Below are 22,259 nucleotides of genomic sequence, written 5' to 3' on the forward strand. Positions count from 1 at the left end.
AGATGGGATCGAACTCCGACATCCCATCTGACTGTGCCAACGGGAAAGTCCGCTGCCTGTAAAGATGCAAGCCATTCCTGGGAAGATACCGGGGAAGCCGAACGCAACAACCCGTGGCCCGACGACGGCGGCGGGGGGACGGCCCGGCCCTGGCGTTAGAAGAGCTGGGCGGCGCCCGCCTTGCCGACGGCGAAGACCTTGAAGCCTCGGCCTCAGAGGGAGGCAGAGGGGCTCTGCTGGATGGAGGAGCTGTGAGCAAAGAGGCAGTGCTGATACACGTCTGTCTGATAGGTGTGCGACCGCCGAAAGGCTGTACGAAGCCTCTGAATCAGCACTGACTTGGCTCATCGGACAGCGGAGGAGTAGGTGGAGCCTCTGGCTCCGAGGGTCTGGCAGATGGGGGGTCCAAGGTAGCACCAGAACCTGTAGTAGATGAAGCTAAAGTCGTACCAGTGTTGCCAACGGAAAGATGATCGTTCGATGAAGAGGGCCCTCCTGATACCTCAGGGTCTCTGATAGGAGTTACTTGAGCGGTTACCGTCTAATTCAGTTAACCGTAGCTTAAGCTATCCATCGGTTATTATAAATCTATCCAAAAGCTTCCTATACGTTCAAGTTGGTTCAAGTTCATACTACCGGGTTGAAAGTACATCATCAGAATTGTCAATCCCTAACATTCGTAGCGTAAGGTTTGGTTTTTGTTTGAAGTAATTGCGGATTACGACAATTTGATTTCATCGAAAAGGAACTTGAAAGGCAACCTCTGGACATGCAATCGGATGTAGGAAGGACAAGAAGGTCTCCTGGAGATGGTCCTCTTGGGAGTTCAGGCTTGGCAACAATGCTTGACAACTTCAGAAGGATCTGAACATCCGAATGTTCAGGGCTGATGCAATATGCATGCAGAATGATGAGAGCATGTCGACGACACTACATGTTGATGCATCAAACAAGTTTGTTAAGCCAACTCCCCTGGCGAAATTTCATTCCACTGATATTTCTCGATTTAATGGAGAAATGACGCTAGAGTATTCTGTTGCCAGTTGGTTTGGGGAACTTGACCAGCAGGTAGATATTGCCACCACGCTGGTAGGAAACAGGGTACGAGATTGGATGCTCACTTTGCGTGGAAACAACAAGCAAGCTGTCGATCGTGGTCCCTGGTAAGAATTTAAGAAAATCATGGTCGCAGAATACCTTCCATACTCTCAGGTTCAAAACATTTTGAATCAAATAACTTATACTAAACAAGTCAGTAAGGAAAGGATCAGCAATTTCGTCGATCGTTTCTCAGCATTGGCAAATCATTATATTGCTTGTTGTATGACAGCTGAGAACGAGGCGGAATACATGAGCACGGCATGTACCAAATTTGGCTTAGAACGATACTTCGTGCAGAATTTGTCGAGTGAAGTAACAGCTAGTTTTGTACGGAAACTACTACTTTCGCTTGACAAGGAAAACGCTACATGTTGCCCGAGCTGTACCGCGAGGCAAAAGCTCTGAATGTGGCGCGATCGTTTACCGCGTCTTCGCAAGAAAGAGGTCACGTCGGATCTAGGGCAGTGAATGCGATCAGTGGTAAGAGCTAAACCCCTGAGGTCGTCTCTCATCAGCTGACACTGTATTTGATCCAGGGGTAGTACCTCCAGATGCTGAAAGCAGAAATGTTGTGGTATGCAAGATGACGAGTACAGCTCAAACGTACAAGTTGCCGTGCGTACCGCTTGAAATCAACGTATTGGGGAAGACTTTTACTTTAATCGCACTGCTAGACAGTGGGGCAGAAGAGAATTTCATCTCAGTGGAATGTATGAAGCGTATTGGTTCGCAAGGTCGACAGGCAAAAGATCAAATTCTCTCAGTTTTCATGGCTGATGGAACCATTCGAATCTTGATGCAGAGAATTTTCGAGTTTACGCACGATACCAGGACGCTGTTGTGGATTTGCCTACATGCTTATGCAAAAAAGGAGCGTGGCGGGCGGTGAGCGACCCGCTGCTGGGGTGCGCCCCGCTGTCTTGGGGTGGCAACCTCCTGCAATGCATGGGGAGGGGAGCGTGAGCCGACCCGTTGTTTTTTCTCTCCGCCGATTCATATAAATGGGGTGAGGGGGAGAGTGGGGTCAAGAGGATATTGTGGCATGGCTCCGCGAATGGCGTCGGGATCATCAGACGAGTTGGAAAGGGCAGGAAGAGCCATTTGAGTTTTGACATTGCGGCCATAAACAATCTCGAATGGCGCAAGGCTTGTTCAACGTTTGACGGAAGAATCGTAATTCATCTCGAAGAGAGGAAGAGCAAGAGTTCGAAACGTTTAGTCCAGAAGGCAGGAGAGAAGATTTTTGCATGACCTGAAATGATTTCGTTGCGAAGGCCTTGGTTGGCACCGACTTTCGAAACGAAAAGATCGGCAGCTTGTTGAGAGGTGAGAGTTCTCGAGTCGTAGTGAGAACGAGTCGGCGGGAAGCCGGAAACAACATCGATGGAAATTGTAGCAAAACGATCAGATGGAGCTGCTTAACTGTGCGAAGGGCTCATCTGCGGCTTGCGATAAGTTTTGTACCGAATGCAAGATTGACAGGAAAGAATGTAGCGTTCAACTTGTTGACAGGAACAAGAGCCATATATGTTCGAGAGAATCCACGATGACTGTGAAGGTCATGGGCACGGTAGAGAACTTCCTTGCTAACAGATTGAGGAATGCAAATGCGTTGCCGGTGAAGACTATCTGTTAAAATCAGGAGATGGTTAGCAACTGCTGGATGGATTGTAGAACATGTACGATTGCATCGTGAAGAGATTGGACGCGAGAAACATTGTCACCAGGAACATCGAGAGCGAGAAGATGATGAAAATCTTGATCCTCTGAATGCAAGATTGCATCGGCACGTGGAGGTGTCCGGGTACTGGCGGCTGAGGGCGTCAGGGACAACATTGTCGGTACCTTTCACGTGCGCGATCTCGACGATAGAGAATTCGAGCTTCAGCTGAGAAGATGAAATGAGAACAAAGAAGATGAAATGAGAACAAAGAAGATGAAATGAGAACAAAGAAGATGAAATGAGAACAAAGAAGATGAAATGAGAACAAAGAAGATGAAATGAGAACAAAGAAGATGAAATGAGAACAAAGAAGATGAAATGAGAACAAAGAAGATGAAATGAGAACAAAGAAGATGAAATGAGAACAAAGAAGATGAAATGAGAACAAAGAAGATGAAATGAGAACAAAGAAGATGAAATGAGAACAAAGAAGATGAAATGAGAACAAAGAAGATGAAATGAGAACAAAGAAGATGAAATGAGAACAAAGAAGATGAAATGAGAACAAAGAAGATGAAATGAGAACAAAGAAGATGAAATGAGAACAAAGAAGATGAAATGAGAACAAAGAAGATGAAATGAGAACAAAGAAGATGAAATGAGAGCAAAGCTGGGGCTCCATAGAAGAAGAAATCATGTTCGTCGTCGAACTGCGAGAACCGAGAGCATGACCTGCGGTACCCTATTCCTGAGGCGGAGGATCAGCAGGAGGCTGAGCTCGTGCTGACGAGGACGAAGAGACTGTCCCAGGAGGAGCAGAAGCGGGAGCAACTGCGGGGGAATGCATGACGGGAGAGCCCGGGCCAGGAGCGGGAGCACCATTCTGAAGGAGAGCCGTGATGGCATGGAGGATGGCGGCTTGACTCGCTGGAGGATGGCAGGGCTGTGACACCGAGGAAGAAGCATTGCGATCAGCTTGCTTTTTCTTGTGGCAGTACTTCAACGTGTGTCCGGAACATTTGCAGTACGTGCAGAAATAATTCGGTCGAGGACCGGAGGACTGTGCAGGAGCTGTGGAGGGCTGAGCTCCTGGCGTCGACGGAGAGGGTTGAAGGGCACAAAGAGGCTGGGGAGCAGGAACCGAAGAAGACGGTTTGCTAAAAGCGACATCGTGGCAGCCGTAGGAGGGTGGATGTGCGGCATAGGAACCATGACGAGTTTGAGATGAGGGTCGAGGAAACCATTGGCAAATTGTTGAAGAAGACTGGGCTCTTGAAATACGACAGCCTCAGATTTGTAGAGCAAACGTTCGTCAGTACAACGTTGCGTGCGAAGAGTATAATCAGTGATCGATTCGTTGAAGGAACTATTCGTGAAGAGGACGATCGTGAGACATGCGTTGAAGAACAGCGTCGTCAAGAAAGGTCGTCGTATAGTAAACCCATAGGTTGCCGGGGATGCGTTGAACCGACATAGGACGTCCCATCTGAGAGAGCCAGCTGTGAATGCTTCGAGAGTCAGCCTGACCAAGAAAGGGGATGATGGACGTTCGGGCTGAAATTTCAAGAGAGGCTGAAGACTTCAGCAACCAACGGTATACCCAAGTTAAAAACAGATAGCTGATTCTGGGAGAGATTCACCAAGACCTACTAAGTGACGCCAGCCAGTTGGAGCCTGAAGAGAGCTGAGAAAGTTTGGAGGAGGAAGAAGGAAGGAGAGAGTGGAAGGGATTGGGAGGAGAAGAGAACTGGGCGATAAGAGCCCCCTGTCTCTGATTTACTAGGGACTGAAGGGCTGCAGATTCTTCTAGATGCTTTCCTGAAACAAGGACGTATCAGATCCGAGCACAAGGACGTATCCATTGATCACAGATCTGAGTCATCCCCCTCCTCAGTTGAAATAGCTGGAGACGACTCACTGACCTCATCCCGAGAACAGAAAGTAGACAGAACGATGAACGAATGTGCTGAGAGATTCTTCATGTTTCTTATGCAACTGTCTTGTTAGCGCCTTGGTGAAAATGTCGGCTGTGTTATCTGTACTCCGGATGTAGGAAACAGAAATAGCATTTGAATCTTGAAGTTGTCTGGCATAAAAGATCTTCATGTCAATGTTCTTCACCTGTGTGACATAACCTGAATTAAGAGTGAATGCAATAGCTGCGTTATTGTCACAAACACAGGAATGGGAAGAACTTGCAACTGATCATCTTCACAATCACGCAAAACGAAAAGTAGGCTTTGAGTTCTGCGCCAAGCAGAGACAACGCGGCATACTCGGCAGCAGCTGTAGAGAGAGAGATGGTAGGAAGTTTCTTTGACTTGAAGCCAATAACAGCATTGCGATAGAAGATTGCCCATCCCGCTTGACTGTACATCACTTCCCCAATTGGAATCAGAGCAAGCAGAAATGAGATTGTCTGCTGGACAAGATGATGAACTGGAAGAGGAAAAGTTGTATTCCAAAGCTGAATCCTTTTGTAGTTAAGATATCCCAGCAACTGAGACAGAGCACAAAGATGATCTTGAGTTGGGGAATCAAGATATTGAGAAAGTTCAGACAAGACAAAACTGAGGTCTGGTCGTGTTAAGGTAGCAAGAAAATTGAGCTTGCCGATGGCTTTGCGATAATGTTTGAAAGGGTTTAGGGGAGTCGAAAAAGCACTTGAGAGGACTGGTGTGAATCTCTTCTAAGAGCTCTCTGACATACTTGGACTCAGATATTCAACTTTCAAGGCTTGAATATCTGGAGCTCTCCATCACTGCTACCCGATCGTGGACAAGAAGAGGTCGATGTTTTCGAGTAAGAGAAGCAGAGGTATTCTCTCGTTTCCATGCATCAAGATATTCAGCATAGACTCGTGAAGGTGAGACATACAGTTCTCTATCATTGCGATCCAACGCATCCGCATACCGCTCACCTCGTCTTGTATGATTGCGATGGTGAAGGTCATAAATCGTGGGACAAACTGAAGGGGCATTTGAAGGAAGCATCTATAGAGTCTATCAATAGGTTTGTTAATAAGGCTCTGCAATATGCTCCAGCAGGCAACCCGGCATATTTTGCCTGTCAGAACGTTATGCATTACATCGTCATGTATGTGTATAGACCTCGATTGTCAAGCATGGCAGACGAATGTCTTAAAGATTTCCATTCTGGATTTTTATCCAAGACCAGAGAACACCTTTACAAAACATGACATCAATTTGGAAATGATGCACAAAACTATGCGTGATGATCTTTCTGATGGTATCAGCAGGAGAACTAAAACTAATTTGCTGTTCTTGATTTCACCGATGTCAGATTATGTCAAACGGACATTCGATATCCTTAAACCTTACAGGTATCTACAACATGATCTGGGTGAGGATGTTCTGCGTATCCATTTGACGTTCTGGTTGTATGTTCACGAGGTTCATGAGTTTTTAACGAAGAAATTATCCTAAACGTACCGACTTCTGTCATTAAATCATCGTCGTAAGGCTTGGCTGCCCGACGGGCCTGAGCCCCTTGCCCTCCCTCACGCTCGCGACCCCCACGAAGGAGTGCTCAAGGTGCCCCGATCCCACGACCCTGGAGATCTCCGCCCCTCCGGCGGTGCAGGTGAGCATGTCTCCATGGAAGCTCATGGCGCAGACGTTGGTCTCGTTCTGGACGGTCTGCTGCCCCGCCACCTTGCGGATCGCGTGGAGTTGGTTGAAGTTGGGGAGGACGGAGAGGTAGCGGTGGTACTGGTCCCTGTAGGGCTCGCGGTTGAGCACCCGCATCTCCGGCTTGACCGTGCTGTAGAGATTGTCGGGGTCGATGGCGAGGTTGATGTTGCCCTCCGCGGGGGGGTCGTAGAACACGATGGGGTTGGGCCATGGCTGCTTGATGTCCGTGAGTTGTTCGTGGTCCCCAAGGAATATGAAGGACATGACGAACATGTTCTTCCCCTCGTAGGGCTTGTCGATGGAGCTGTCTCGCTGGAACCTCTGCAGGTCGTGCCATCGGATCACCGAGTTGTCCATGCCGCCGTTGTAGCCGTCGAATCAGAGGCGGATAAGGTTGTGCTCGTTGTGGATCAGAGCCTTGGCGTTGTGGATCAGAGCCTTGGCGTGGTACTTGTACCATGTAATCCAGAACAGGTGCGTAGGTTTCATCATAGCTTCGTGTTTGGAACGTGTTGATTTTGAAAACAAGTTTGGAAAGTAGGACTTTAGCACCGGGGGGTGGGTGAGCAGTGGGAAGAGCTTCATGTACCCCCTTGTCTTGAAGCGCCTGAAGCCCCGTTACAATGCTCTTCATCCAAGCATCGCGTTGAGGGGATTGAAATGCCTGCCGCAGGTTCGAGAGTTACAGGGCAATGGCGGTGCCCCAGCATTCCGAGAAAACATGTAAACTGACGGATACTGTTTACCAGAACGAAGAAAACGAAGTGGGTTGAACACATCGCTCACGCAGCGAGCATGGGGAAAGGTATTACGGAATGCCTCCATGAAAGAATAACGGGCGCCTGACAATTGAATATCCAGGATCTTGCCAATGTCTTCAGAAATCGGGGCATCAACAAATTGGCATTCTATTTAGAACACTTTGTTGTGCTTGCCGGAGTCGCAGTGCTCTGGGCAGAAGAGAACTGTTCTATCATGAATCAAACGCTTAGCCAGATGCTGAGAAGACAGAGAGGAGAGGAAAGGACCATTGTCACTTACACAGACGCTGAGGAGACAGAGAGGAGAGGAAAGGACCATTGTCGTTTGTATCGATGTCGATATCAGGCTGATTATCGACGCGCAGAACGGTCAAGAGCAACATGATCCTCAGTGGAAACAGTCACAACAGTGACGTCACTTGATGGTATAACTCGAAGATCAGATAAGACCCTGGAGAACTTGGTTCGCAAGGAGAAAACTCTCTCGTCAAAACGAACGTTAGTTGAGGTATAAACTCGCCTTCATGCAGGGTGAAAGACAATATAGCCCTTGCGACCAAAACCCTTCGCTGAGCCGAGATAGACTTTTTCAATAACCGTACCTGACTCGGAGGGAGACTGTGACTGAACGTTGGACTGAGCTGATACAGGAACGGGAAGCTGATATGACCGAGGAGGTGATGGAACAGACGAACGAGGTGATCCTCGGGCACGGTTCACACCACCACATGATACTCGACGAGTAGATGAAGACCAGAAATGGTTGGGGCAGGGAATCGCGGGGTCGATGCTCTCCGCGCAGTAGTATCGCTCCGGGCAGACGTGACGCCATTGGGGAGAAGGTCCAAGGCTTACACGCACACTCCTCGACGTGTGAGATGTGCAAGGCTTACACGCACACTCCTCGACGTGTGAGATGTGCAAGGCTTACACGCACACTCCTCGACGTGTGAGATGCTCTGCTTGGTGTAAGTGCCGTTGGGGCAGGGCTCGATGCCATAGTGGAACAGATATTACACCCATCCCCCTGCTTGCCCATTTTGCTGTAGAAACCAACCACACAGCTTCACCCGATGGGAAACCCTGTTCCGCGATCGCTGTAACTGTGCTCGGGGCAGTCGTGCCTCGTGTCGTTGCGGCAGTACGAGCTCTCTTCTCGCTATACCCCTTCCTACACTCCCAGTAGAAGCTTCTCGCTATACCCCCTCCTACACTCCCAGTAGAAGCTTCTCGCTATACCCCCTCCTACACTCCCAGTAGAAGCTTCTCGCTATACCCCCTCCTACACTCCCAGTAGAAGCTTCTCGCTATACCCCCTCCTACACTCCCAGTAGAAGCTTCTCGCTATACCCCCTCCTACACTCCCAGTAGAAGCTTCTCGCTATACCCCCTCCTACACTCCCAGTAGAAGCTTCTCGCTATACCCCCTCCTACACTCCCAGTAGAAGCTTCTCGCTATACCCCCTCCTACACTCCCAGTAGAAGCTTCTCGCTATACCCCCTCCTACACTCCCAGTAGAAGTTCCTCACCTTGTGGAAGCCGTTGCTGTTGTGCTTGCACTCGATGTTCACGTTGATACCCTCGTTTTTATTCACGCAGGCCTTTCCATCTCTGCGATTACCCGCATTGTGCTCCGAAAGCACCTGTTTGTTTTGGGAGGTAGAGACATGTTTGTTTTGGGAGGTAGAGACATCCACGTCCCAGGAGTTGGAGCCCCTCAGGCACTCGTCCACATCCGCATACACGAGCCCGTGGAGCTCCCATCCTAGGTTCCAGGTCCAGGCGTTGGAACCGACGGTGTGCTGGCAGACTGCAAGGAGAGATCAGGGAGACACCAGTGTAAATCATCGACGTCCTCAAAGAAGGCAGATGAAGCAGACCGATACCCGGGGTTGCACTCGCACTCTGAGAGCTGGGACCTCCTCGTACCGCCGTTGTTGCTGCCGGCTGGGCATGAGGTGCAGACCAAATTCCCCAGATCGGACTTGTATCCCAATGGGCAGGTGTAACAAAGGCTGTAGCTGCAGTAGCCATCAGGCTGTAGCTGCAGTAGCCATCAGGCTGTAGCTGCAGTAGCCATCAGGCTGTAGCTGCAGTAGCCATCAGGCTGTAGCTGCAGTAGCCATCAGGCTGTAGCTGCAGTAGCCATCAGGCTGTAGCTGCAGTAGCCATCAGGCTGTAGCTGCAGTAGCCATCAGGCTGTAGCTGCAGTAGCCATCAGGCTGTAGCTGCAGTAGCCATCAGGCTGTAGCTGCAGTAGCCATCAGGCTGTAGCTGCAGTAGCCATCAGGCTGTAGCTGCAGTAGCCATCAGGCTGTAGCTGCAGTAGCCATCAGGCTGTAGCTGCAGTGCCATCAGGCTGTAGCTGCAGTAGCCATCAGGCTGTAGCTGCAGTAGCCATCAGGCTGTAGCTGCAGTAGCCATCAGGCTGTAGCTGCAGTAGCCATCAGGCTGTAGCTGCAGTAGCCATCAGGCTGTAGCTGCAGTGCCATCAGGCTGTAGCTGCAGTAGCCATCAGGCTGTAGCTGCAGTAGCCATCAGGCTGTAGCTGCAGTAGCCATCAGGCTGTAGCTGCAGTAGCCATCAGGCTGTAGCTGCAGTAGCCATCAGGCTGTAGCTGCAGTAGCCATCAGGCTGTAGCTGCAGTAGCCATCAGGCTGTAGCTGCAGTAGCCATCAGGCTGTAGCTGCAGTAGCCATCAGGCTGTAGCTGCAGTAGCCATCAGGCTGTAGCTGCAGTAGCCATCAGGCTGTAGCTGCAGTAGCCATCAGGCTGTAGCTGCAGTAGCCATCAGGCTGTAGCTGATGTAGCCTGGCTCACAGAGGCATGAGTCGATGGACCTGCTCCCAGGTTCAGACTTCGAGGATGTTGAGCATTTAACGCACCGGCCTGATCTGTGTACGTGTCTTTTGGGCAGGTCCATTCCCTTTGCATCCTTGTACTTCCTTACTGGGCAGGCGGAGCAATACTCCCCACCTGCCTGGTATCCCTCCAGGCAGTAGCCGATGGACTGGGACTCGGCGCTGCTGTTCGAATGGCTTGAGGGCTTGCAGGTACCGAACCCTGCCTGCGCCGTCTCGTCCTGGTAGGTACCGGCATGGCACGCCCGGCAAGAGCCCAGCTGTGGTCATGTCAGGGCGTGGCTCCTGGTCGCAACCTCGCATACCCCAAGGCTGTCCACGGCATCCTCCCCTTGCACGGAGATCCTTGATCGCACCGCCGAGCAGCTGACGTTGAGCGTGCCCGAGAGATGGATGTGGCTCTAGCAGGCGGCGTTGTAGAGGTTCGTGCTGGAATTGCCCACCCAAACCTCGATCAATGGCACCCGAGCAGGACCCACAGGCCTGGGAGCACCACCGTGACGCTCGGGCTTGTCTCTGTCGTGGTAGAGGAGACGGTGGCGGCGCTGCCATCGACGAAGGCCGTGAGATCCGCACTGCCGGATGCAGTCGGTCGGCTCGGTCGATGCCTCCTGTAGGGTGAAGATACAAGTGAAGATGAAAACGGAGAGGGAACCCTTGGCGGCTCGAAGGAGGGAAGTTGGGAGCGAGGTACATATAAGACAGACAGAACTGACTGTGCTGCATGAAGAGAGGACAGGGCTAGTTGGAGCCTGAAGAGAGCTGAGCAAGTTTGGAGGAGGAAGAAGGAAGAGAGAGTGGAAGGGATTAGGATGACGTAGCCATTGATCACAGATCTGAGTCATCCCCCTACACGCACACAACTTGAGCGAGTAGTTGTGTCCTGCCATCACGCCGCTGATCTGTAACGGTAACAGTGCACCTAGGCGAGTCTAAACCTACGCGAGCCGCTGAGAGCTCGGATAAGCTCCTGCTTGAGGCAATCTCTAGGCGCGAGTAAATCATCCCTCGCAGCAGTGAGAAACAAGCAACATGCACACCGTCACAGTCTGTCAGACGCTAGCGACCTCTAGTAGAGAAGTTAGAAAGTGCCTCAAGCAGGTAAGGCTGGGACGACCAAGACCTACACGAACACGTCACAACACGCAACCACAAAAGCTGTGCAAACACAAAATACACTCAAAAGCAACTTGAAGCACCAGCCAGCACTCAGCCCATGCGAGAAGCCGCGTAGAACAGCAAGGAGAGGCAAGCAACAAGACCTCAGTAGCATTCTTTCAGTGCAGGGGCTGGTTGCCAGCTCCTGGCTGGTGTGTGTAGTGTGATTGCGCAGCTTTAGTCGTGGCGGTGTTGGATTACTCTCATGCTCTGTAACAATTCCTCAAGCAGGAAGGAAGAGACTAAGACCTCAGGAAACGTTGGGCTGAGGTTTTCCTGCATCATCTTGCAAGGGTCCTCAGCAGGCGGTGCGTGTTAGGGTCGCATCAACGGCAAGCAGAGGTGTAACGGGCGCATCAGCTACTAGAAGTGTAACGGATCGGGAGGCTATTCGCGATTTATTAGTCTCTCTGGCTTGTCACTGCTTGTACTGCAAGGGAGGGTGACTAGGAGCAGGAGCGAGTCAAAGGGTTTGGGGTTTAGGGTACCTGTCTGATCTCTCGCATCAGAGCCGTCACTTCCTCTCTGTCCACCATCTCGCTCTCCAACAACCTCTGACAGAAAATCTGTTGGCAACCCTTCGTCAGTCTCATCTCATCCCTCCTCCTCCTCCTCCATTACCTCCGCGTCATCCAGTCGATTCAGGCTGGGATTTCTAAAGTAGCGGGCGAGGAAGAGCAGGGCATCGATGGTTTGCTGGCTGTTGACCTGATCGACAAAGTGAGAGCAGATGAAGGAAGAAGAGGAGAAGGCCAGGAGGGAGGGAAGGGAGGATGGGGAGGGAGCAGTGAGTAGTGAGGAGGGTGCAGGTTGGTCTGCTCTTCGCGTCGCCTCCACCTGCTCGCTATCGAGGATCCTCAAGTTGTTCTCGTAGTGCAGCGCCGCCTGCTCAAGGTCCAGGATCTTCTCCGCGTACAGCCTGCCGAGCTTGTTGAGCGCCATCCCCTCCCTGCGCCCCCGTCAGCCGCTAGATGGATGGCTCGCCCTCGCCTGTCGCCGTTCTCGTGCGCTCGCTTGTAGCACTTGATCGCCTGCAGGCAGATGAGAGTAAGAGACCAAAGAGCAAAAAGATAGAAAAGAAAAGGAAAGAAAGAGGGAGGGGGAGAGAGAGGGAGGGAGGGAGGGAGGGAGGGAGGGAGGGAGGGAGGGGGAGAGGGAGAGAGGGCGAGGGAGGGAGGGAGGGATGGAGAGGGAGGCAGGGAGGAACCTCGGGGTATTTGTCGAGGCACTCGTAGCACTGACCCATGGCACACCTACAGGTAATGTTAGCAACCTTGAGGTCAACGGCAACTGACATGCTACCACATCCTCGCGTCATAGGGACGTAGAGCCGTCGCCTTCCTGCCCCTTTCACGTCACACCCTCCCCCTTGTCTCCTTCCGGCACCTGAAGTAGTGAAGCGAGTAGAAATGCATCTGAAGGATCTCGTACGTCTGGTAGGATAAGGATGAGAATGTAGCGGCTCAGAGAACAGACCGGAGAAGGAAATCACGTTAAGGGAGAGAGGAAGAGAGGAGTGGGGAGGAAGAATGTATGCATCAACGGCAGGTGATAGTGTGGTAGGATGATGCAGGAGGAGGAGGAGGAGGAGGAGGAGGAGGAGGAGGAGGAGGAGGAGGAGGAATAGTAAATAGTATGATGCGGAGGCGGCAGGTAGGGTATAGCTCACCTGTCCAAGGCCGTACCACGCGCGGTAGTCGCGGCTGTTGATGTCAAGAGCCCGTCGGTAGGCCTCGATCGCAGCTGCCGTGTTTCTGATCTCGACGTACTCGTGACCCATGAGGGTCCAGGCAGAGAGGTAGTGCGAGTCCAGCTGCAGGGCGCGCTTGAAGTAGAGCACAGCCTTCTCGTGCTGCCCCTTGAGCGAGTAGTAGTTGCCTGCTTCTCTCAGAGCTAGCGCGCGGAGTCACGAGGCTCACCAACGATGCAGCATGTCTCGGGTCGATACTTCTCGTTCTTCATGGCACTGTGAGCGACGAAACTGTAGCCCAGCATCCATCCATCCATCAGTGAAATTTTGCCGAAGAGGAGAGGAGACCTTAGCTTCGTCTTCTCTTCCTTCACGTAAAGGATGTTGGAGTACGTGTCGATGTTGTCCAGGCGATATCTGCCGGTCCGTCAGAGCTTGAGGGTGTGCGAAACATGCTTACGGGTCTTGCGAGAGGATTTGTTCAAAGGCCGACTGAGCAGAGTTGAACTCTCTCATGTTGTACTGCGCGAGAGCCATCTGCTTCCGATGTCAGATAGTCCAAGCAGGATCAGAGCAGTTGAAGTTGAGCCTGAGAGACGATGTAGAGGGAGTGCGGGAAGATCCGCTGGAGGTCGAGGTATCGAGCAAGTGCCTGTTTGTTGCTCTGCAGCTCTAGGTCCATGTGTGCAAGGAAGAAATTCTTCATCCAGTGATCGGGCAGGCTCAGCTCCTGCAGCTATGAAAGGGTCAATAATCCTCTTCCTCTTCCTCCTCCTCCCCCTCCCTACACCCTTCCCTGCTTCCTCCAGCCGTGGATGGACCCATGGGAGGAGACAACCTGAGGCTGCGAGTGGCAGAGGGACGCGAGCTCCAGCCACGCCCCCCAGTTCCACGGGTACGACCGCACGGACTGTTGGAACGCCTTCCTCGCCTCGCCTTCGAGGTCCAGCGCCTTGAGAACCATCCCATACAGGAAGAGGCAGAACCCGTCGAGCTCACCCCTGCACAAGACCCTCAGACCCGCAACGACCTACAAGCTGCTCCTGCCTGCCATTCATGCGCGCCAGCTCCTTATGTAGCTCGCTCAGCTCTGCCTCGTACTCGAGGGTCGCCGCGCTGGCGGCAGAGGAGTCGATCTCGCTCTCCTGCTTCCGCTTCTGACCGGACAGGTAGGTCGCGTATCCCCGCAAAAACACTCCTCGGCTCGATCGGCACTCCCGCAGAAGGTAAGCCGCTCGCCTGGACGAGCGATCAGCATGAGGTCACGGTCAAGTCGGAGACGCACTTGTACTCCTTCACATCCACATAAGTTTTCGCGAGGTCGACAAGGTCCTCCTCCTCTCCTCCCTTCCTCTGCCCTGTAGACATCCGCTGAGCCGCCGCCGCCTCATCTGCCGTCACTTCACTAGCAAACCCGTTGAGCTATCAGCAGGTGGTCAGCATGGAGCTGGATGCTGGTCAGCACATGGCGCTGTACCTGCTCTGCCGCCCACTTGGCTCCAAACAGAAGTCCATGCTCAGAGAGATGTTTCAAGGCAAGGCGAAGCTCACCCTGGCAAGAGTCAAGAAAGACACCAGTCACCAAAATCTCAAGCGATCAGACTATGGACATGTTTTCTATGTACGCATGTACATCATCAAGACAAAAGACAATCTCAAACAATGTCTCCAGAAAACTTCAAGGATTGCAGGGCGTTCAAGGGAAAGGCGGTTGGCATGAGCAGACGGGATCTCTTAGTATCAGCGTGTTGAGAATGTAAGATCTCTTGGCATCCACATGATCATTTTCATCTCTCGCATCTTCGCGTCTCTTCACCTTCATCAGCTGCGGCTGCTCCTCCACCTCCATCGCCGACCCTCCCGCCATTTTTGAACGATGAAACATTTGACTTTTTACTCATCGAAGGATTGTGAAACAAATCAAGCTTGCCTCATGTGATTTTATGGAAAACCAAAAAGACAGCAATTACTACTAGGTGGTTTCTCTATCTCTCGGTTGTGACTCTCTGCCAGGCCCGCCCGGGGCTCCGAGTGCAAGTGCGGGCTATGATGCATATGTGCAAGACCTGTGTTAACTAAAAGCGAAGAGCCGCTGGGCATGGAGTCCGAGCGACGAAGAGGAGGAGAGGGAGAGGGAGAGGGAGGGGGAGAGGGAGGGGGAGGAGGAAGGAGGAGAGGGAGAGGGAGAGGGAGAGGGAGAGGGAGGAGGAAGGAGGAAGGAGGAGAGGAGAAGAGGGAGGAGGATATGGGTGAAGTGAGTGAACGCATGTCTCTGATGCTTGGTGTGAAGGTAACGGGGTGCTTGACGACGCGAGACATCTTCGAGGGAGGATGGTAGCCAGCAGGACTCTCAAGCTTGTGAGCGCATCGGCTCTGTGCATGCTCGTCCTCGTCGTTGCTCTTGTGTCGTTCCATCCTACCAGTCCCTCTCGCTTGTTGTCGTTGGGAGGAGACGAGGCTCAATCCTCTTCCCACGCGTGGGGCAGGTGCTTGAGAAGGAGAGGAAGGGCGGGGGGAATCTGATGAATGGTGTTCACAGGCTTCGAGATCGTACAAACTCCCGCTCCTCCTCTCCTGAGGTAACCTCCTCCCCTTTCTTCTATGCCTTGTGTGTTTGTGCCATGCGTTGTTTCTTGCTCAACTTCTTGTCCTGTCTTGTGCATCCCACCCTCGTCTCATCGATCGCTGCAGTCCTGGAAGTCTGGGAGGCGCTTGAGGGAGAGCATCTCCGACGCTCAGGTAGTTGGCGCTGCTGTGAGTCGGTGTATGAGGGGCGAGCAGGCGAGCTTGCGGCGTCTGCGAGGGAGAGAGGAGCTGCTGAGGGCGCGTCAGGCAGCGATCAAGCAGGAGGTGAGGGGAGACGTGGACTGTGAGAGTCTCTCTGACGCTCCTCTAGATCTCCCGCCTCACTTCCGCCGCTCAAATGGCGGAGGAGCAGCTGAAGGGGCTGAGGGGGCAGTACACCATGCAGGTCCGCGACTTGAGGATGGAGTACAAGCAGGCCAAGGCAGCACTCAAGCTGGCGAGAGACAAGGAAGAGAGGATGCTGGCGAAGAACGACGAGGAGCGTTCTCAGCTGCGCCAAGAGGTCACGTGGCATCGGATGCCGTCGGTCTGCCATCCAATACTGAGACTTGCTTGATAGATTATCGCACAAGTCGAGCGACTTGCGTTTTACAAGCAACAAGCAAAACTTGCCAACGACGAGGTCAGTCGCATTCGTCTGCTGTCTGTCCTGATGTCTTCACAGGCTTCCAACATACATCGCCGAGCGGAATCGCTCAGGGCCGACGAGTTGGAGAGCCGAGACGTGGCGCACAAGTTGGAAGACTTGACGTCAGCAGTCAAGTGAGTTCAGCTGACCCCCATGATAGAGGAGGAGGCGCGTCAAGGAGGAGCTGAGAAGTCTGAGTGGTCATCGACGCTGAGTGTGACGAGTTTGACTTGCAGGGCCGCTGAGCAAAGGTCGAAGGGCAGGAAGAAGACAGCTGAGGTTGAGTCGGACTTCATCGACCAGTACACCAAGATCAACGCCAGGGCCTCTGCTGCCGTCGCCGCTCGTGATTCTCGCAGAATTCAAGTTGATGCAGAGACGAGAGTCGAGGAGAAGCTTGAAGCTGCTGCTAAGGCAGCGGCTGATGCAGCGGCCGCCGAATCGAAGGAGAAGATGAAGGAAGCGAGTGAGTATGCGGCGAAGGCCGAGCAGGTGGATCAAGAGTTGCTGTCCGCGAGGGCGGAGAAAGCACAGGCGTTGCTAGAGGAGAGGAAGTCGATCTTGTCGCTGGAGGATGCCAAGGAGGAGTATGACAGGATCATGGCAGCCATAGAACAGGCGGAGAACGAGACGAGGAGCGAGAACTCGCTCGTTGACCTGCTGGACGCAAAGCTGAGGCACCTGGAGACGGAGGGGAAGCTCGCGCAGCTCAAGGAGGAGGGGGATGCCGCGCTGGCGGATCTGGCGAGGTCGCAAGGAGAGAAGGAGCTGCAGGCGATGGAGGAGAAGCAGACGGTCAACGAGCAGATCGCGACCGACGAGAAAGCGCGACGGGAGCAGCTGCTGTCCGACATGCTGCAAGAGCTCGGCGAGGACCTGGCGGCTCATAACCTTGCAGACTCGCTCCGAGCCCGCGCCGAGTTTGTGGGGCAGAACGCGACGGCAGCAATGGAACGAGCTGAGAAGCGCGACAAAGAGGTATGACACGAGTCGAGCTGGACCCCAACTGGTTGGTCTGACGTCTCCCTGTCAGGCGGACACGCTGCTGGGGTCTGTCTACAACTTGGGAGTGTTGGCAAGAGAAGCAGCTGAGGTGAGACAGCTCTCGAGCTTCCTGCGCTCCCTTTCTCCTCTCGTTGGCTCGTCCTGATGTGCTTGGGCAGGTGGCGGCCAGGGAGCGGGTGAAGGCTCAAGGAGTCGTTCCGTGCGGCTCCTCCTGCGTGACTCCCGTAGCGGCTGTGGCGAATCCTTCGGTGAGTGTGCACGTGGTGCCCAACGGTCAATAGAGAGTTGAAGAATAGATGAACGTGTACCATGACAAAGTCCTCCACCTCCTCCTTCTCTCCTTCTCTCCTCCTCCTCCTCCTACATCATTGCTTCTTCTTCTTCTTCTTCTTCCCATCCTTGCTTGTGCCCCCGACTGAGCTCTCCTCGGTGACCCGCGTGGCTTCACTCTCCTCCTCCTTGTCTCCGACCTGCTGCTCCTCTCCCTCTCGCCCAGCCCACATCCCTCCCGCCTCACCCTCCGAGCTGTAAAAATCTGCCAAGGACGTGAGCAGCTGAGGCCAGCAAGTCGCTCTCACCTGCTGGCTGCGAAGGCGAGAGAGCGTCGAGAGTTTCTGAAGAGAGAGGAAGCGAAGAGAAGGAAGAGACAAGTCAGAGCGAGGGAGAAAGAGAGTCAGGGGAAGAGAAGCAACGGTGAGGGCACATGGCAGTCTACCTGTCTTCTCTTGGACCAGCTCAGGGCGGCTCGAAGTCTCAGCAGGAGGTGAAGGGATCAAGTCCTCGTCGAAGAGCATCGTGCTTGCCGCAAGCCCTGGGCCCCCTGAGCTTCCCCTACCTTCGCCATCGCTGTCTTCCTCGTCACTCGTCCAGCTGTCTCGTCCAGCTGCGGCTGGCCCTGAGGGTCCAGTACCCTCACTCGCCCTCTGCGCCTGCCCCATGAGCGACATCCCAGCTCTGAGCGAGCTGCTCCAGGAGCTGGGGGCCCTGAGGCTCGAGGGAGGGGCAGGCGCGAGAGGTTCGACCAGGAAGTAGTCGTCGAGGTCGCTCTCGCGAAGCTCCTCCGCCCGTCCACCAATGAGAGACGTGGGGACCTGGCAAGGGGTCCTGTCACCTCTTGAAAGAGGGGGAAAGTACCGGTATGACCTGCTCGTGTAGGATCTCTTTGTCCTGCATGTCCTGCTTCTGGTGCTCGAAGGAATAAAACTTGACGGACGGGCAGGACCAGATCGACTCCTCCCCCCGCTCGTGAGTCTGCATCTCCACGTTCGCAACCCACTTGGGCAGGCCTCCCTTGCCTCGTTCCCCCTTTCCCCCTTCACCTCTTCCTCCTCCTTCACCTCTTCCTCCTCCTTTTCCTTCTCCTCCTCCCCCAACTTCTTGTTCTCCTCGTCCCTCTGGTCCCTCTACCCCGACATGCTCCTTCCAGTGTTGACAATCGCATGCTGCCATCCACGATCGCAATGACACAAGAGGGAGCGATCCTGGCTGAAAGCCCTGCCTCTCTCCTTCCCAGCTGCGTTCCCAGCAGAAGTCCAACAAGCCCTTGAGCAGCAGCGTCAGAGGTGCCTCGCCTGCTTCCTCGTCTACCTGACTCTCCGTCTCCAGCAGCAGCAGCTCTCGATGCGTCTCGGGATCCACGTGTGCGCGAGGAGAGAGACGATAGCGGGCCATCCGAGCGTCTCCTGACACCACCAGCAACAGGCAGCCAGCCGCAGAGGAGGAGGAGGAGGAGACTCTGTCTCCAGCAAAGTGAAGGCAAGTCTTGGCCGTCCTGCCGGAGGAAGGGAGAGGTTCTCGTGCTCTGATCCTCGTGGTGGCAAACAAGGTGATGGGGCCTTGAGGGAGAGAAAGAGAGGAGGAGGCAGAGGGGTAGGAAGCGCCAGCGCAAGAGTAGGAAGAGGAGGAGAGGGCGTGAGTCTCGACCGTCGCAGCGCTACCGTCGGCGTTGATGGCATAGAGGTGGACTGTACTGCTCTTGGAGGTGATGGCGACCCATCGGGTGTCCCAGCTGAAGGCGATGTCGACGATGGTCGTGCTCGTCACTCCCCGCACAAGCTTGTACAGATGCCGGGGAGCCAACACACGCGGCCCCTTCCCGTCCCTCCCCCTCGCCTCCACCTGGAAGATGTTGATGTTGTGCCCGTCCTGCCCGCACGCTTGTCAGGGGGGGTGAAGGGAATGAACGGGAGTCACCGCAGCTGCCGTCACGAGGAGGAGACCGCTGGGGTCGAACTGCAGCATTGCGAGCGGACAGTCGTGAGCTCGGAAGTGATGGACTACCTCATCAGACTGAAGGTCGCGGAGCAGCACAGTCCCTGCGTGCTCCAGGTAAGGCTCGGGAGGGGAAGGAGCAGCAGGAGGGGAAGAGCCAAGGTACGAGTTGAGAGTCCTAGACCAGCGTTAGTCCAACACAATCTGTTCCTCCTGTCTCCTCCAACCGCAGCCCGAGCTCTCCCAGCTGCTTCGCGCCAGATGCCATGCTGCCTGCGACTCCCACCCCGACGTCGAGGTACGCGCTGCCGTAGGAGTTGAAGGAGGCGACATGCCCGCCAGCTCCCTTCCTCGGGGCCTCGTCGGCGGGATAAGCCATCCACCTCGGGCCAAGCGCGAGGAGCTGCAGAGGGTCAGAGGAGACGATGACGCTCAAGTCTTTGCGTCACCCCAGCAGACGTCGGGCAGGGGAAAGTGTTCAAGACACGGACGAGGCTGAGCGTGGCGATGTCGTGAACAAGGATCTGAGGGAGAGGATGAGAAGCAAACGATGAGATCGATAGGAAGAGACAGGCCGACAGATCACAACAGCAGCAGCTGCTCTCACCCTCATCCTCTCACTTGTAAGTGAGAGGATGAGAGTGAGGAAAACGAGGAGTAGAGAAGATTGAAGCGGGTTCAAGACGCTCAACGATGAGACCTGCTCCTTGAGCTGCACGACGACATGCTGACGGTTGCAGGCAACGACGTGAATGTCGGCGTGGAAGCGAAGGGCGTGAAAGGGTGTGTCCTCCTTCAAGCTCAAGATCTTCACCTCCTTCATATCCCCCAGCTCGTCTCCAGCCACCAGCGCCACTGCCGGCTGTCGCCCAGCAAGAAGAGCGCCGGGAGGAAGAGCAACAGACGGGATGACCTTGACCAGCCTCGTGTATCCCTGACGATACATCAGTCACCCATGCCTCCTCGGAGCGAGCACTAAGAGATCAGACAGTAAGACCTGGCGGACCGATAAAACTTCTCGAAGAGGAAAAACATCCGGGAAGGAGCGACTAGTTTCTTCCTTCTCTTCCTCCTCCTCAGCTTCCATGACTTGCCACACTTGAAATCCATTTCTGCGACATGTATGAGCCCTGCCGCAGCTCCAGCCATGGAACCTCAAGCAGATGAAGAGAAAGCGACGACGCGAAGTCAGTCCACTGTCAACATCGAAACTGATGTGAAGCACCTGTAACATCAATCAGAGACTAGAGAGCATGATACGGTCGGGCTAGAGATGAGACCAGACATGACACAACATGACATGAGCAGAAGAAGACAGCAGAGCTTGTCAGCATTCGACCACCTCGTGTCGATCGGTCATGTCTTGAGAGCACTTCTCCTTGATAGGAAGGAATCCGGTCACGGAAGGGACGCACTGAGACAGGTAGCTCTGCGACGGCACCTGCCAAGCGACCGCTTACCCTCCCCTCGCGGCGAGGAGGAGCTTACCGATGACGACACCACCCCCACCACCCCTGACGCGACTCCTCCCAACCCTGAGACCGTCTTGGAGACACTCTCAACCTGTTGCGTGTCAGAGGAGGAGGAGGAGGAGGAGGAGGAGGAGGAGGAGGAGGAGGAGGAGGAGGAGGAGGAGGAGGAGGAGGAGGAGGAGGAGCTAGAGGCCATGAAGAGGAGGCAGAGGACGTGAAGAGCTGACCGAGGGGAGATAGTTGCCCCAGTTGGATGAGGGACTCCACGAGGACATCTTGACCGATTGAATGCTCTAGCGTATGGGTCGAGAGCTCCTCTCTAAGGTCCTCTTTGCTTGCACGAGGTCCTCTTTGCTTGCACGAGATGTTTCATCGTGATGGAAGTTGCATTTCTGGTACCGCAGAAGAATCAACTCTTCGTTTCTTTCACTTTCTCCTGCCTGTCTCCTTACCTTCTTATCTCCTTACCTCCTCATCATCTTCTCTTCTTCTTTTCTTCTCTTCTTCTCTTCTTCTTTTCTTCTCTTCCTCCCTTCTCCACTCGTCCTCCTCGGTCAATCCTTGTTCCCCTGAAATTTAATGTTGCAATGCGGGAATTCCCTGTTGCACCCTTGTAAGTACGCAGTCAACTATTTGTGTTAAGTACGCATTCCGGCGTGACGGAGTCACGGTAGCGGCCGTACCGTGTAGTACGGTCGATCGGACCGGGCCGGCAGGCCCGTTGACGGAATACAAGTTTGTTAGACTTGTACTAGTCCAAAGTCACGCAGATATCACATCGACCTTAGTTGTAACAAGACAGTTTTGCTCAAGACCAAGTTTAATGCACACAAAAACCAGAATTGAGGAGCACATGAGAGATAGACTGTATGCTAGGACTCGATGTGAACCCCCAGCATCCAGACATGAGAGGACCTTAACAAGACGGCTAGGAAAGCCCCCTCTTCGTCCCACACGCTACATGCCGCCTTGAAACACGTAAGTCGTCTTGGTATACAGGAGAGTTTTTGTTAACCGGCGGCGCTATCTGACTCAGGCTGGCACGGCTGGCATCAGTACGCTCCGATCCTCCCACCGACTTCCTGAGACGGTACGTTACGTCGGACGTCAGAAAGTCACACAAACAAGAAAATGTCAGCAGAGTTCCAAGTCGAGATACGATAGGGCTATTAGATGTGCAGTAAAGAGATAAGGAGATGCATAGCGAGCGGATGCAATGAAGAGAGATAGAGTAAAGATAAGAGTGTCTGAGAAGAGAGAAGATAAGAGAAGACGAGAGAAGTTTGCTCGCCAGCATTTGAAGACCAAAAGATAAATTTTTGAACCGTGAAGAACTTGTGACCAGAGATTGCTGTCGCGAGATTGGAACATCCGTTTCAAGGCATTTGAAGATGTTTTGCAGTTGTACCTTGTTCGCCGATCCAGATTGAAGTAGCTCCAGTTATGCATGCCACAGCCTAGCTCCATGA

The 22,259-nt window shown here is 53.6% G+C and overlaps 4 protein-coding genes across 4 annotated transcripts; 1 reads left to right on the forward strand and 3 right to left on the reverse strand.

Annotated features, from left to right (window-relative positions):
• Window positions 1-6,228: 6,228 nt before the first annotated feature.
• GUITHDRAFT_144698 (hypothetical protein) lies at window positions 6,229-6,774 on the reverse strand (the record flags this gene model as incomplete). The annotated part of the gene is made up of 1 exon (XM_005824799.1): window positions 6,229-6,774. One exon carries the CDS (start codon window positions 6,772-6,774, stop codon window positions 6,229-6,231), a length of 546 nt encoding a protein of 181 aa, XP_005824856.1.
• A 1,871-nt stretch (window positions 6,775-8,645) lies between these two features.
• GUITHDRAFT_144699 (hypothetical protein) lies at window positions 8,646-14,755 on the reverse strand (the record flags this gene model as incomplete). Its single annotated transcript, XM_005824800.1, is given in 21 exon segments — window positions 8,646-8,989; window positions 9,109-9,223; window positions 10,000-10,019; window positions 10,156-10,300; window positions 10,337-10,441; window positions 10,490-10,942; window positions 11,687-11,764; window positions 11,820-11,906; window positions 12,036-12,147; window positions 12,222-12,229; window positions 12,406-12,451; window positions 12,585-12,631; window positions 12,868-13,091; window positions 13,118-13,305; window positions 13,349-13,425; window positions 13,487-13,624; window positions 13,727-13,889; window positions 13,909-14,127; window positions 14,174-14,310; window positions 14,366-14,440; window positions 14,705-14,755. 21 exon segments carry the CDS (start codon window positions 14,753-14,755, stop codon window positions 8,646-8,648), a joined length of 2,832 nt encoding a protein of 943 aa, XP_005824857.1.
• A 464-nt stretch (window positions 14,756-15,219) lies between these two features.
• Window positions 15,220-17,388, forward strand: GUITHDRAFT_116023 (hypothetical protein; the record flags this gene model as incomplete). The annotated part of the gene is made up of 9 exons (XM_005824801.1): window positions 15,220-15,374; window positions 15,428-15,467; window positions 15,721-15,738; window positions 15,785-15,976; window positions 16,034-16,096; window positions 16,139-16,236; window positions 16,339-17,080; window positions 17,136-17,195; window positions 17,266-17,388. 9 exons carry the CDS (start codon window positions 15,220-15,222, stop codon window positions 17,386-17,388), a joined length of 1,491 nt encoding a protein of 496 aa, XP_005824858.1.
• Window positions 17,389-17,472: 84 nt separating this feature from the next.
• GUITHDRAFT_116024 (hypothetical protein) lies at window positions 17,473-21,065 on the reverse strand (the record flags this gene model as incomplete). Its single annotated transcript, XM_005824802.1, has 15 exons — window positions 17,473-17,642; window positions 17,686-17,721; window positions 17,823-18,198; window positions 18,242-18,649; window positions 18,695-18,789; window positions 19,045-19,252; window positions 19,301-19,496; window positions 19,546-19,721; window positions 19,768-19,842; window positions 20,019-20,252; window positions 20,316-20,430; window positions 20,473-20,543; window positions 20,661-20,759; window positions 20,807-20,881; window positions 21,018-21,065. 15 exons carry the CDS (start codon window positions 21,063-21,065, stop codon window positions 17,473-17,475), a joined length of 2,382 nt encoding a protein of 793 aa, XP_005824859.1.
• Window positions 21,066-22,259: the final 1,194 nt, after the last annotated feature.

The sequence above is a fragment of the Guillardia theta genome (genome assembly GCF_000315625.1).
Source record: "Guillardia theta CCMP2712 unplaced genomic scaffold GUITHscaffold_90, whole genome shotgun sequence".
Taxonomy (NCBI): Eukaryota; class Cryptophyceae; order Pyrenomonadales; family Geminigeraceae; genus Guillardia; species Guillardia theta.